This window comes from Dryobates pubescens, chromosome 2 (genome assembly GCF_014839835.1).
Source record: "Dryobates pubescens isolate bDryPub1 chromosome 2, bDryPub1.pri, whole genome shotgun sequence".
Classification (NCBI taxonomy): domain Eukaryota; kingdom Metazoa; phylum Chordata; class Aves; order Piciformes; family Picidae; genus Dryobates; species Dryobates pubescens.
The window spans coordinates 51578356-51593214 of record NC_071613.1 but is presented as its reverse complement, the minus strand read 5'-3'; the positions used below and the strand labels follow the sequence as shown (position 1 = coordinate 51593214).

Below are 14859 nucleotides of genomic sequence, written 5' to 3'. Positions count from 1 at the left end.
AGGTGTGCCCAGGTGGCCAAGAAAGCCACCAGCATCCTGGCCTGAATCAGCAATGGTGTGGCCAGCAGGAGTAGGGCAGGGATTGTGCCCTGCTGGACTGGGCACACCTTGAGTCTGGGTTTAAGTTTTGAACTCCTCACTCCAAGAAGGTTTAGGCTGGATGTTAGGAAGAAGTTCTTCCCAGCAAGAGAGATTGGCTGTTGGAATGTGCTGCCCAGGGAGGTGGTGGAGCCCCCATCCCTGGAGGTGTTTAAGAAGAGCCTGGCTGAGGCACTTGGTGCCATGGTTGAGTTGATGAGATGGTGCTAGGTGATAGGTTGGACTTGATCTCTGAGGTCATTTCCAACCTGGTTAATTCTATTCTACTCTATTCTATTCTATTCTATTCTTATTCTAAGAAGGACATTTAGTGGCTGGAGTGTGTCCAGAGAATGGCAACAAAGCTGGAGAAGGGTCTGAGGAACAGGGCTGGTGAGGAGCAGCTGAGGGAATTGGAGGTGTTTAGTCTGAAAAAGAAGAGGCTGTGGGGAGACCTCATGGCTCTCTACAGCTCCCTGACAGGAGACTGGAGTGAGGTGGGGGTTGGTCTCTTCTCCCAGGGAATGAATCATAGAATCATAGAATCAGTAAGGTTGGAAAAGACCTCAAAGATCATCAAGTCCAAGCTGTCACCCAACACCTCATGACTACTGAACCATGGCTCCAAGTGCCACATCCAATCCCTTTTTGAACACCTCCAGGGATGGTGACTCCACCACCTCCCTGGGCAGCACATTCCCATGGCCAATCTCTCTTGCTGGGAAGAACTTTCTCCTCACCTCCAGCCTGAACCTCCCCTGGCACAGCTTGAGACTGTGTCCTCTTGTAGGATTGTGAGCTCCAGGCGAGCGGTTGGACTTGATGATCTCAGAGATCTCTTCCAGCCTCACCAGCTCTATCTGAAGATGCCCAAATGCTGTGCTTTAAAAAAAGCTGGGGTTTGGAGGGGGTTTTTTGGTTGTTTTTTTTTCCTTCCTGCCAGGAAAACTGTTGTCTGCCCCATCATTGATGTGATCAGTGATGACACCTTCGAGTACATGGCTGGCTCTGATATGACTTACGGAGGCTTCAACTGGAAACTCAACTTCCGCTGGTACCCTGTTCCCCAGAGAGAGATGGACAGGAGGAAAGGAGACAGGACCTTGCCTGTCAGGTAAGGAGAGTGAAGCAGCAGCCTTGGGCTGTTTGGCTCAACCAGGGGCTTGCTGATGAAGAGAGTACAACTTCAGGTCTTGGCGTGATAGGGCAAGGGGCAGCGGTCTGAAAGCGCAGCAGGGTAGGGTTAGGATGGACATTAGAAGGAAGTTCTTCACAGTGAGGGTGGTGGAACACTGTGACAGGTTGGGGTGGAAGCCCCATCCCTGGAGGCATTGAAGGGGCCACTTGCTGGGAACTGCAACAGGTTGGGGTGGAAGCCCCATCCCTGGAGACATTAAAGGGGACACTTGCTGGGAACTGCAGCAGGTTGGGGTGGAAGCCCCATCCCTGGAGGCATTAAAGGGGACACTTGCTGGGAACTGCAGCAGGTTGGGGTGGAAGCCCCATCCCTGGAGGCATTAAAGGGGACACTTGCTGGGAACTGCAACAGGTTGGGGTGGAAGCCCCATCCCTGGAGACATTAAAGGGGACACTTGCTGGGAACTGCAACAGGTTGGGGTGGAAGCCCCATCCCTGGAGGCATTGAAGGGGACACTTGCTGGGAACTGCAGCAGGTTGGGGTGGAAGCCCCATCCCTGGAGGCATTGAAGGGGACACTTGCTGGGAACTGCAACAGGTTGGGGTGGAAGCCCCATCCCTGGAGGCATTGAAGGGGACACTTGCTGGGAACTGCAGCAGGTTGGGGTGGAAGCCCCATCCCTGGAGACATTCAAGGGGACACTTGCTGGGAACTGCAGCAGGTTGGGGTGGAAGCCCCATCCCTGGAGACATTGAAGGGGACACTTGCTGGGAACTGCAGCAGGTTGGGGTGGAAGCCCCATCCCTGGAGGCATTGAAGGGGACACTTGCTGGGAACTGCAGCAGGTTGGGGTGGAAGCCCCATCCCTGGAGGCATTCAAGGGGACACTTGCTGCAAACTGCAGCAGGTTGGGGTGAAAGCCCCATCCCTGGAGACATTCAAGGGCAAACTTGATGGGACCCTGAACAACCTGATCTAGTTAGGGATGTCCCTGCTGACTGCAGGGAGGTTGGCCAAGATGACCTTTAGAGGGTCACCTCCAATCTGATGCAATCTGTGCCTGATTTGAGGTCCTTGGTTGTGATGATTTGCCCTTTAAATACCTCCTTCTGTTGCCTAGAAGATAAAATTAGTGATTGTACACTGAGTCTGAAATGATCTAAGAGCATGTCCTCAATTCTCCTGCTCTTTCCTGACCTCCTCCATTTAATTGCTCAAACCACCAGCCTCTGGAAACTTTCTAAATGAAGCTGAAAGCCAGGAGATGGCACAGCAAAGAGAAACTTCCTCAGCTCTAAAAGCTTCTGTCCTCCTCCTGAAAAGCTCAAACCCAACCCAAAAAAGAAAGCTTTCATCCAGGAGGTGTCATGGCTTCAAACCTGTGCAAGAGACATGGAATGGTTTCAGACCTCTGAGAGAGCCATGATGAAGTGGAGAGAATTCCAGCCCTGCATTCCCTGCAACAGGCAGCTAAAGGGAGAGCCAGCTCAGGGACAGGGTCACACCAGCAGGGAAGGCAGGGCCTGGGCAAAGAGAAGCCTTTCAGAGCTTGCTTGTAGAATTAGTTGGAAGACACCTTTCAGATCATCCAGTCCAACCATCCTCTGACTCTGCCAAGGCTGGTGCTAAACCATGGCCTTCAGCAGCACATCCCTGCCTCTTTGAAACACCTCCAGGGATGGGGATTCAACCAGCAGCCCTGGGAAGCCTGCTCCAGTGTTTGAGAACCCTTGCAGTGAAGAAGTCCAACTTCAAGCTCCCCTGGTGCAATTTGAGGCCATTGCCTCTTGTCCTGTCATTGTTCCTTGGGAGAAGAGACCAAGCCCCACCTGGCTCCAACCTCCTTTCCTTCATGGATAATTTGTGCTGTTGAAGAAGTGGTTTCATGGCAAGCTCAGGCTGCTAAGAGCTCTCAAAAGCTTCAGCCATCACCTATGGTGACCATTAACCCTGATGGAGCTAAAGGTAGAAGGTCAGCAACATCCCTCAGAAGAATGTGCTTGGGGTTCTAGCTGCTAGGTGTGAAGCTCTGCTTCCTTCTTTGCCTAGGGACTTAAGAGGAGGTGTGGAATTCCTGAGGAAGGGATTGGAGGCAGGTGAAACCTCTGCCTCTGCTGGAATCTCCAGACTTAGTGGGGAAAGGTGAATGGAATGGAATGGAATGGAATGGAATGGAATGGAATAGAATAGAATAGAATAGAATAGAATAGAATAGAATAGAATAGAATAGAATAGAATAGAATAGAATAGAATGAACCGGGTTGGAAGAGAACTTTGAGATCATCAAGTCCAACCTATCACCCAACACCATCTCATCAACTCAACCATGGCACCAAGTGCCTCAGCCAGGCTCTTCCTAAGCACCTCCAATGATGGGGACTCCACCACCTCCCTGGGCAGCACATCCCAATGGCCAATCTCTCTTGCTGGGAAGAACTTCTTCCTAACATCCAGCCCAAAGTTCCCCTGGCACAGCTTGAGACTGTGTCCTCTTGTTCTGGTGCTGGGTGCCTGGGAGAAGAGACCAACCCCCTCCTGGCTACAACCTCCCTTCAGGGAGTTGTAGACAGCAAGAAGGTCTCCCCTGAGCTTCCTCTTCTGCAGGCTAAGCAACCCCAGCTCCCTCAGCCTCTCCTCACAGGGCTGTGCTCCAGACCCCTCCCCAGCTTTGTTGCCCTTCTCTGGACACCTTTCAGCACCTCCACCTCTTTCCTAACCTGAGGGGCCCAGAACTGGACACAGGACTCAAGGTGTGGCCTGACCAGTGCTGAGCACAGGGCACAATGACCTCCCTGCTCCTCCTGGCCACACTGTTCCTGGTGCAGGCCAGGATGCCCTTGGCCTTCTTGGCCACCTGGGCACACTGCAGGCTCATGTTCAGCCTACTCTCAACCAGTACCCCCAGGTCCCTCTCTGCCTGGCTGCTCTCAGGCACTCTGCCCCCAGCCTGTAGCACTGCATGGGGTTGTTGTGGCCAGTGTGTAAAACCTGGCACTTGGATGTGTTCAATCTCCTGCCCTTGGACTCTGCCCATCTGTCCAGCCTGTCAAGGTCCCTCTGCAGAGCTCTCCTACCCTCTCAAATGCAGTCAGTGACTCTGCTGTGGCAACCCCAGCGCTCATTGGCATGCAGAGCACCTGCCAAAGGCTTCTCCTGCCCACAGCCATGACAGAAGTGAGCTTGGGGTTTTAGCAAACAGAGTGCTTGGTGAGGAGCTGTAGGAGCCTCTCATACCAATTAGTGATGCCTTGCCTTGGGTGGATCAGGTTCTGATCCCAGAGGCATTGAGGGATGCTCCTCACACAGCAGTCCCTACCTCTTCTGTCCCTTGTGTTCTTCCTCTGGTTCTTAACTCCAGCCTGATGTCCCTTGTCTTGTTCTCATTTTCTTCTCCTTCCCTTTGTCAATCTCTTATCAATTCTACTCTGCCCTGTGAGACTTCATCAGGACTCTTGTTCTGGGCTCCCCAGGTCAAGAGAGATAGGGAACTGCTGGAGAGAGTCCAGTGGAGGCTCCAAAGATGGTGAGGGGCCTGGAGCATCTCTGTGAGGAGGAAAGGCTGAGAGCCCTGGGGCTGTGGAGCCTGGAGAAGAGCAGCCCCAGGGGGGATCTGAGCAATGCTCAGCAAGAGCTAAAGGAGCTGTGGGAGGCAAGAGGCTGGGGCCAGACTCTTGTCAGTGGTGCCCAGGGACAGGATAAGGGGCAATGGGCACAAAGTGGAAGCCAGGAGGTTCTGTCTGAAGATGAGGAGAAAGTTGTTTGGTGTGAGGGTGCTGGAGGCCTGGAGCAGGCTGCCCAGAGAGGTTGTGGAGTCTCCTTCTCTGGAGAGCTTCCAACCGCCCTGGGCATTGTGCTGCTGGGCAAGCTGCTGTGGGTGCCCCTGGTGTAGCAGTGGCATTGGAGTGGATGATCTCTAGAAGTCCTTTTCAACCCCCAGCATGCTGGGATTCTGTGGAGAGAATCACAGTTCATGATGCTAGGAGTGAAAGTATGAAATGAGAGCAGGGAAAAGGGCACTGAGAGGAAATCCTTGAAGAAAAGGTCATTCCTGTAGACAGAGCTGGTCAAGGCAAACATTTGCTTCTCAGGTCTGTTAGGATCAGCTCAAACATTTTTCAGGTGTGTTTGCAGGAGTCCAACCTGAAGTCTGGCTGTGTGTGCAGATGAGCTGTGGGGCTTGCAGCCTTCCAGGCTGTTGCTTTAGGGCTGTGCTGCTCACCCTGAATCACAGAATCAACCAGCTTGGAAAAGACCTCAGAGATCATCAAGTCCAAACTATTACCTAATACCTAACACCTCCTGACAACTAAACCATGGATCCAAGGGCCACATCCAGTCCCTTTATGGACACCTCCAGGGATGGTGACTCCACCACCTCCCTGGGCAGCACATTCCCATGGCCAATCTCTCTTGCTGGGAAGAACTTTCTCCTCACCTCCAGCCTAAACCTCCCCTGGCACAGCTTAAGACTGTGTCCTCTTGTTCTGGTGCTGCTTGCTTGGGAGAAGAGACCAACCCCCACCTGGCTCCAACCTCCCTTCAGGGAGTTGTAGAGAGCAAGAAGGTCTCCCCTGAGCCTCCTCTTCTCCAGGCTAAGCAACCCCAGCTCCCTCAGCCTCTCCTCACAGGGCTGTGCTCCAGACCCCTCCCCAGCTTTGTTGCCCTTCTCTGGACTCGTTCAAGAGTCTCAATGTCCTTCTTAAACTGAGGGGCCCAGAACTGGGCACAGGACTCCAGGTGTGGCCTAACCAGTGCTGAAGGTACAGCAACCCCCAAGGATAGGATAGGATAGGATAGGTTAGGATAGGTTAGGATAGGTTAGGATAGGATAGGATAGGATGGAATGGAATGGAATGGAATGGAATGGAATAGAATAGAATAGAATAGAATAGAATAGAATAGAATAGAATAGAATAGAATAGAATAGAATAGAATTAACCAGGTTGGAAGAGACCCTTGAGATCATCAAGTCCAGCCTATCACCCAACACCATCTCATCAACTAAACCATGGCACCAAGGGCCTCACCCAGTCTCCTCCTAAACTCCTCCAGTGATGGCAACTGGAGGTGTTGGATGCAGTGCTGGAGGCTGGGAGTGCCAAGCCCAGCCATTCCTGGGCAGTGCCAGTGGCAGATGTAGCTTAGGTTGGTGCTGAGTGCCCATGGGTGCAGCCAGCTGAAGCTCACAGTCTGATGGAACCTTTCAGCCTTCTCCTGCCACTGGCAGATCCTTGCACAGATCCTTGCACAAGGTTTGCAGGTTGCAGAACACCTCTTGGCTCGGAGCAGACTCATTTCTCCTCCTCCCCTTTTTGCCTCCAGCCAGCTTCTGAAGCTGCAGGGCTAAGGAGGGAAGCTGGCTGTGACCTGATCTTGGGTCACATCTTGGCTCCTCACACCTGCAGCATTAAAACCAGGAGGTGCTGGTGTGCTGGGCAGTTGCTGTCTCTCCACAGCCCATTCCTGTGGCTTCCCTACTTGCCCTTCAGCTTTTTGTTTGCAGGTGAGGACACTCCAGGAATACTAAAAGCAATCATTTTTTTGCCATGTAAAAAATCTCTTCTTGATACTAAATTAGTTACTGAGAGGGGGGGAAAAGGCAAAAGCAAGTGTTAGGAGCATGTCTGATTTGTCTTCTTCTGGCTGAGGAAGCTGAGAGCTGACTAGCTGCTCCTGCCTGGGTGAAGGACAGAAGACAGGAACTCGGTGGCAAAGTCTTCTCCCAAGCTCTTTAAATCCTGGTCTTGTTCCTCAGGGATGTTTCTGTTGTGATTTGAGCCCTCTTGAGTGCTTGAGGAGGTTGGAGGACATGAGTTGAGGTGATCTTATGTGGTTTTGGGGGGGCAACCAGCCTCCCCCACTACATCCTTCTGTCTCTGGAGCTGGAGAGATACAGACTTGCTGGGTGGGCTGTGCAGCCTCCCCCTCAACATCCTCTCTCTAAGCTGGAGAGATACAGACTTGCTGGGTGGGCTGTGCAGCCTCCCCCTCAACATCCTCTCTCTAAGCTGGAGAGATACAGACTTGCTGGGTGGGCTGTGCAGCCTCTACCACAACATCCTCTCTCTCTGGAGCTGGAGAGGTACAGACTTGCTGGGTGGACTGGGCAGCCTCCCCCTCAACATCCTCTCTCTAAGCTGGAGAGGTAGACTTGCTGGGTGGACTGGGCAGCCTCCCCCTCAACATCCTCTCTCTCTGGTGCTGGAGAGGTACAGACTTGCTGGGTGGGCTGTGCAGCCTCCCCCTCAACATCCTCTCTCTTTGGAGCTGGAGAGGTACAGACTTGAGGGGTGGGCTGAACAGTGGATGGGTTGGATGATGACATCCAAAGGGTAGTGGTCACTGGCTTGATGTTCAGGTGGAGGTGGGTGACAAGTGGTGTCCCCCCAAGCATCTGTACTTGGACCAGTGCTGTTCAGTGCCTTCAGCAGTGATGCAGACTGTGAGGTTGAGTGCACCCCCAGCAAGTTTGCTGGTGGCACCAAGCTGAGTGGTGAAAATGTTAAGGCTGAAGGATGGGATCCATCCAGAGGGACCTGGACAGGCTGGAGAAGTGGACTGGGGAGAACATCATGAGGTTGAAGAAGGCAAAGTGCAAGGTCCTGCAGCTAGGTTGGGGCAGCACTCAATATCTATCCAGGCTGGGGGATGAGGAGATTGAGAGCAGCCCTGCAGGGAAGGACGTGGGGGTGGGCATGGATGAGAAGCCAGCAGTGGGCACTTGCAGCCCAGCAGGCCAATGGCATCCTGGGCTGCAGCAAAGGAACTGTGGCCAGCAGATGGAGAGAGGGGATCCTGCCCCTCTGCTCTGCTGAGACCTCACCTAGAGTGCTGTGTCCAGCCCCTGACACAAGAGAGACATGGACCTGCTGGAGTGGGTCTAGAGGAGGTCATGAAGATGATCAGGGGGCTGGAGAACCTCTCCTGTGGGGACAGGCTGGGAGGGTTGGGGTTGTTCAGCCTGGAGAAGGGAAGGCTCCAGGGGGACCTCATAGCTGCATTTCAATGTATGAAGAGGACCTTCAGGAAGGCTGGGGAGGGACTGTTCAGAAGGACCTGTGGGGACAGGATGAGGGGCAGTGCTTTGAAACTGGAACAGGGAAGATACAGGATGGACAGCAGGAGGAAGTTCTGCACAGTGAGGGTGGTGAAACACTGCAACAGGCTGCCCAGAGATGTGGTGGAGGCCCCATCCCTGGAGACATTCAAGATCAGACTTGATGTGGCCCTGAGCAACCTGCTGTAGTTGGAGGTGTCCCTGCTGACTGCAGGGGGGTTGGCCAAGATGGCCTTTGAAGGTCCCTTCCAACCTGATGCAATCTGTGAACCTCAGGGCTGGGCTCCTGCTGGTTGGGGTGAGGGTTTTGCAGCCTCAGGTGCATTTGAAATGCTTGACAACACACCAAGCAGATGGTTCCAGGGCAGCAGGACACCCCCAGACGAGGAGAAGCTGCACTCTGACTGGATTTGCCTGTTGTAAGGAGTCACAATCCTGTTAGGAGAGATTGTGCCTGGGAATTTGCATGCACACTGAGGCCTCCCTCCAAAGCAAAGCCGAAGGCAGTGAAGTCTCTTTGCTCAGCACCTCAGATTGGATTGGGTCTGGATGCAGAAGGCCAACAGTCCATCCACTTTGCCATCACAATGCTCCTGGAATAAACCTAGGGAAATGGGATTTGGGGGAGGGGGGGGTGGGGAGGGGGGTTAGGAAGCTGCCCTGCTGCTCTGACTCAGGCAGGGCTCTCTATAGAATAGAACAGAATAGAGTAGAATAGAATAGAATAGAGTAGAATAGAATATAATAAAATAGAACAGAATAGAATAGAGTAGAATAGAGTAGAATAGAATAGAGTAGAATAGAATAGAGTAGAATAGAATAGAACAGAATAGAATAGAGTAGAATAGAATAGAATAGAATAGAATAGAGTAGAATGGAGTAGAATAGAATAGAGTAGAATAGAATAGAATAGAATAGAGTAAAGTAGAGTAGAATAGAGTAGAATAGAATAGAGTAGAATAGAGTAGAATAGAGTATAGTAGAATAGAATAGAGTAGAATAGAATAGAATAGAATAGAATAGAATAGAATAGAATAGAATAGAATAGAATAAACCAGGTTGGAAGAGACCTTTGAGATCATCACATCCAACCCTATCATCCAACACCATCTAATCAACTAACCCATGGCACCAAGCACCCCATCAAAGTCTCCTCCTGAACACCTCCAGTGATGGTGACTCCACCACCTCCCTGGGCAGCACATCCCAATGGGCAATCTCTCTCTCTGTGTAGAACTTCTTCCTAACATCCAGCCTAAACCTCTGGCACAGCTTGAGACTGTGTCCTCTTGTGCTGGTGCTGGTTGCCTGGCAGAAGAGACCAACCTCTGCCTGTCCACAACCTCCCTTCAGGGAGTTGGAGAGAGCAAGAAGGTCTCCCCTGAGCCTCCCCTTCTCCAGGCTAAGCAACCCCAGCTCCCTCAGCCTCTCCTCTCAGCTTCAGGGGTGGGGGGGTGGGGGAGGCTCTGCCTGGAGGCCTCAAGGTTTGCAAGTGCAACCTGTGCTTGTCTTTGGGAAGAGCTTTTGTGCTGGGAAGCTGTTTTCAGTCAGCCCAGTGCCTTGAGGGAGTGAAATGTGCTGCAGTGTCACAACAAAACTGCCACAGTGTCTTTCAAAAGGTCTTTGTTCTTTTCCCTCTTTTTCTTCTTCTTTTTGCTTTTCTTCTTTCTTTCTTTTTCCTCTTTTATTTTCTCCCCCCTTTTTTTTTTTCCCCCACCTTTCTGTCTCTGTTTGGCTGTTTCCTTTTGTTCTGTTCTGTTTTGTTTCCCAACTAGGACCCCAACTATGGCTGGTGGCCTATTTTCTATTGACAGAAACTACTTTGAAGAGATAGGAACTTACGATGCAGGAATGGATATCTGGGGTGGAGAGAATCTTGAGATGTCTTTTAGGGTAAATTGCCATTTTCCTTCATTTTCCCTCTACCTCCACACTCTCAAGCCTGTGCTGTGAAAAACAAACCAACACCAACCCCCCCCCCCTCCTCCCCTGTGCTGCAGGCAGGGCTGGCTCTGCAAGCTGGGGGCTGATCAAAGCCCTCAAGGTGGTTGGGGGTGGGGGTGGGGGTGTGTGGCTCCTTGGAGTGGTTTGGTCCTTGGTGGTTTTGTTCTGTTGTTTTCCTTTGCTGCATGAAGCCTGCTCTGACTGTGGGGCAACTTGGAGCCTCTCAAGGTGATGTGCTTGAGTAACTCTCATGCTTTCTGGCATGGCCCTTCTGTGAGCCGCTGAAGATGGTACCTGAGGGCAAGAAGGTGTGGGGAGGGGGGTGGAATGAATAAATCAAAGAATCATAGAGTTGGTTGGCTTGGAAAAGAGCTCTAAGATCAGCCAGCCCAATCTTCCACACAACAAACACCACCATGGCCATCAAACCATGGCCCCAGGTGCCATGGCCACAGGTTTCTTGAGCACCTCCAGGGATGGGGACTCCACCAGCTCCCTGGGCAGCCTGTGCCAATCCCTGACCACTCCTGCAGCAAAGAAACTGTTCCTCATCTCCAACCTAAACCTCCCCTGGGGCAACTTGAGGCCATTTCCTCTTGTCCTGTCTCTTGTTTCTTGGAAGAAGAGACCAAGCCTCACCTCACTCCAGCCTCCTTGCAGGCAGTTGTAAGAGCACTGAGGTCTCCCCTCAGCCTCCTCTTCTCCAGGCTGAACACCCCCAGCTCCCTCAGCTGCTCCTCACCAGCCCTGTTCCCCACACCCTTCCCCAGCCTTGTTGCCCTTCTCTGGACCTGCTCCAGCCTCTCAATGTCCTTCTTGGAGTGACAGACCCAAAACTGAACCCAGGATTCAAGGTGTGGCCTCACCAGTGCCCAGCACAGGGCACAATCCCTGCCCTACTCCTGCTGGCCACACTACTGCTGACCCAGGCCAGGATGCTGGTGGCTTTCTTGGCCACCTGGGCACACCTTGGCTCATCTTCAGCTGCTGTCAGCCAGCACCTCCAGGTCCTTTTCCACCAGGCAGTCTGCAGCCACTCTGCCCCAAGCCTGGAGCGTTCATGGGGTTGCTGTGACCCAGGTGCAGGACCCAGCCCTTGGCCTGACAGAGGATATAAAGTCCTAGAGGGTAAAAAGAAAACCAGATCTCTGTTTTCACATCTCTGTGTGCTCAGGAACTTGCAAGCTGTGGCTAGGGTGTTGCCCAGAGCAATTTCCTGTCCTGCAAAGCAGTTCCACCCCCAGAGGAAGGGCTTTGGAGCTAGATGATCTGGAAGGTCCCTTCCAACCCAAACCATTCTCTGAGTCTCTGACTGAACCCTGACAAGGGTAACCTCAAAGCCATTTGTTGCTGCTGCTGCTGCTGCTGGATATTGCATAAAAGCAAGCAGGTCAAGGGTGGCTCTCCTCCCTCCTCTGCTCTCCCCTGCTCAGGCCACATCTGGAGTATGGTGTCCAGTTCTGGGCTCCCCGGATCAAGAAGGACAAGGAACTACTGGAGAGGGTACAGCAAAGGGCTACAAAGATGCTGAGGGCACTGGGGCAGCTCTGTGATGAGGAAAGGCTGAGAGAATTGGGGCTATACAGTCTGGAGAAGAGCAGCCTGAGCAGGGAATCTCATCAATGAGCAATACCCAGAGGGTGGGGGTCAGCAGGATGGGACCAGGCTTTTATCAGTGCTGCCCAGTGGCAGGACAAAGGGTAGTGGGCACAAACTTGACCATAAGAAGATTCTTCTGAACAGGAGGAGGAACTTCTTGAATTTCAGGGTGACAGAGCCCTGGAGCAGGCTGCCCAGAGAGGTGCTGGAGTCTCCATCTCTGGAGAGAGTCCAACCCCACCTGGAGAGGTTCCTGTGGGACCTTCTCTAGCTGACCCTGCCTTGGCAGGGGGGTTGGACTGGATGATCTCCAGAGGTCCCTACCCACCTCTACTGTTCTGTGATGAAGAATAGGATAGGATAGGATAGGATAGGATAGGATAGGATAGAATAGAATACATAGAATACATAGAATAAACCAGGTTGGAAGAGACCTCCAAGATCATCGCGTCCAACCCATCAACCAATCCAACTCCGCCCAAGCAACTAACCCACAGCACCAAGTACCCCGTCAAGTCTTCTCCTAAAAACCTCCAGTGATGGTGACTCCACCACCTCCCCAGGCAGCCCATTCCAATGGGCAATCACTCTTTCTGTATAGAACTTTTTTCTAACATCCAGCCTGTATCTCCCCTGGCGCAGCCTGAGACTGTGTCCTCTTGTTCTGGTACTGCTTGCCTGGGAGAAGAGACCAACATCCGTCTGTCTACAACCTCCCTTCAGGTAGTTGTAGGATAGGATAGGATAGGATAGGATAGGATAGGATAGAACAGGATAGGATAGAATAGGATAGGATAGAATAGAACAGGATAGAACAGGATAGGATAGAATGGGATGGGATGGGATGGGATGGGATAGGATAGGATAGGATAGGATAGGATAGGATAGGATAGGATAGGATAGGATAGGATAGGATAGGATAGGATAGGTTAGGATAGACTGGACTGGACTGGACTGGACTGGACTGGACTGGACTGGACTAGAATAGAATAGAATAGAATAGAATAGAATAGAATAGAATAGAATAGAATAGAATAGAATAGGATTACCCAGGTTGGAAAAGACCTTTGAGATCATCCAGTCCAACCTATCACCCAACACCATCTCATCAACTAAACCATGGCACCAAGTGCCTCATCCAGGCTCTTCCTAAACACCTCCAGTGATGGGGACTCCACCACCTCCCTGGGCAGCACATTCCCATGGCCAATCTCTCTTGCTGGGAAGAACTTCTTCCTAACACCCAGCCTAAACCTCCCCTGGGATCTTCCCTTCATCTCCTGCTGCCTGGGCAACCTGTGTTGGGGATTCAGGGTGTGAGTCAGCTGCTGGGAGGGGTGGTTTGGGGTTGGTGGCCATGTCTAGGGCAGGTTGAGCTGCAGGTTCTCTGGTTTTGTTCCCTGGGAACTTGTTTGGTTTCTCTGCTATAAAAATACTGGAAAGGGTTTTTTTACTTTGTTACCTTTCCTTCCCTGAAAAATGGTTCCTTGAGTCCTGCTTCACACCAAACAAGTTTCTCTTCCTGTTCAGATGGAACCTCTTGGGTTCCAGTCTGTGCCCATTGCCCCTTCTCCTGGGCACCACTGACAAGAGTCTGGCCCCAGCCTCTTGCCTCCCACAGCTCCTTTAGCTCTTGCTGAGCATTGCTCAGATCCCCTCTGGGGCTGCTCTTCTGCGGGCTCCACAGCCCCAGGGCTCTCAGCCTTTCCTCCTCACAGAGATGCTCCAGGCCCCTCAGCATCTTCATAGCCTCCTCTGGACTCTCTTCAGCAGTTCCCTGGAGAGTGGAATCCAGGAGGTTCATCCAAAGGTGAGAAGAATCTTGTTTGGTGTGAGGGTGCTGGAGGCCTGGAGCAGGCTGCCCAGAGAGGTTGTGGAGTCTCCTTGTCTGAAGAGCTTCCAAACCCCCCTGGGCATTGTGATGCTAGGTGTCTATGTCTAACACCAACAGACAGTAAATTGCTATCTTCAGTCTTGAAAGCAACATCAGTCACAGAATTCCAGCATGGTTTGGAAGGGACCTCTGGAGATCATCCAGTCCAACCCTCCAGATAAAGCAGGGGCACCCACAGCAGCTTGCCCAGCAGCACCATGGCCAGCTGGGGTTGGAAGCTCTCCAGAGAAGGAGACTCCACAACCTCTCTGGGCAGCCTGCTCCAGGCCTCCAGCACCCTCACACCAAACAACTTTCTCCTCATCTCCAGATGGAACCTCCTGGCTTCCAGTTTGTGCCCACTGCCCCTCATCCTGTCCCTGGGCACCACTGACAAGGGTCTGGCCCCAGCCTCTTGCCCCCCACAGCTCCTTTATCTCTTGCTGAGCATTGCTCAGATCCCCTCTGGGGCTGCTCTTCTCCAGGCTCCACACCCCAGGGCTCTCAGCCTTTCCTCCTCACAGAGATGCTCCAGGCCCCTCAGCATCCTCAGAGCCTCCCCTGGACTCTCTCCAGCAGTTCCCTGTCTCTCTTGAACTGGGGAGCCCAGAACTGGACTCTGTACTCCAGATGTGGCCTGACTGGGGCAGAGTAGAGGGGGAGGAGAACCTCCTTTGACCTGCTGACCACACTCTTCATGCACCTCAGGAGACCATTGGCCTTCTTGGCCACAAGGGCACCTTGCTGGCTCATGGGCAGCTTGTTGTCCACCAGCACTACCAGGTCCTTCTTTGCAGCAGGTCATGGTAATGGCAGACACAGCTGTGCCAACATCTGGCCATTGAGCAAGGTGCCCCCACCCAGTGCCAGGATCCATGCTGTGGGCCCCTGCTCACACCCTGGGGGTGCAGAGATCCAGAGGGCATTTTCTTCTGCTGCTGCTTTGTAGGAAAGCCTCACAAAGCTCTTTCATTTCCACACCAATTATTCTTGGCCTGAAGTGTCTCTGGTGGATGGGTGCTGAGATCTGTGGGGAGTGACAATGTGTTCCCAGCTGATGGGAGAAGAAGACAGGTGGGGTGAGGTGAGGTGAGGTGAGGTGAGGTGAGGTGAGGTGAGGTGAGGTGAGGGACTTTTGAGGGTGTCAGGGAGGGATAGGACTGGGGGGAA

General features: G+C 52.5%; 1 protein-coding gene across 3 annotated transcripts in view; it reads left to right on the top strand.

Annotated features, from left to right (window-relative positions):
* GALNT13 (polypeptide N-acetylgalactosaminyltransferase 13) overlaps positions 1-14859 on the top strand; it is a 107388-nt gene that overhangs the window by 68858 nt on the left and 23671 nt on the right. For all 3 annotated transcript variants that reach the window (XM_054177531.1, XM_054177525.1, XM_054177539.1), the window contains exons 6-7: positions 1022-1192; positions 10049-10166. In XM_054177531.1, the coding sequence (XP_054033506.1) occupies positions 1022-1192; positions 10049-10166 (289 nt within the window). The remainder of the gene's footprint in view (positions 1-1021; positions 1193-10048; positions 10167-14859) is intronic.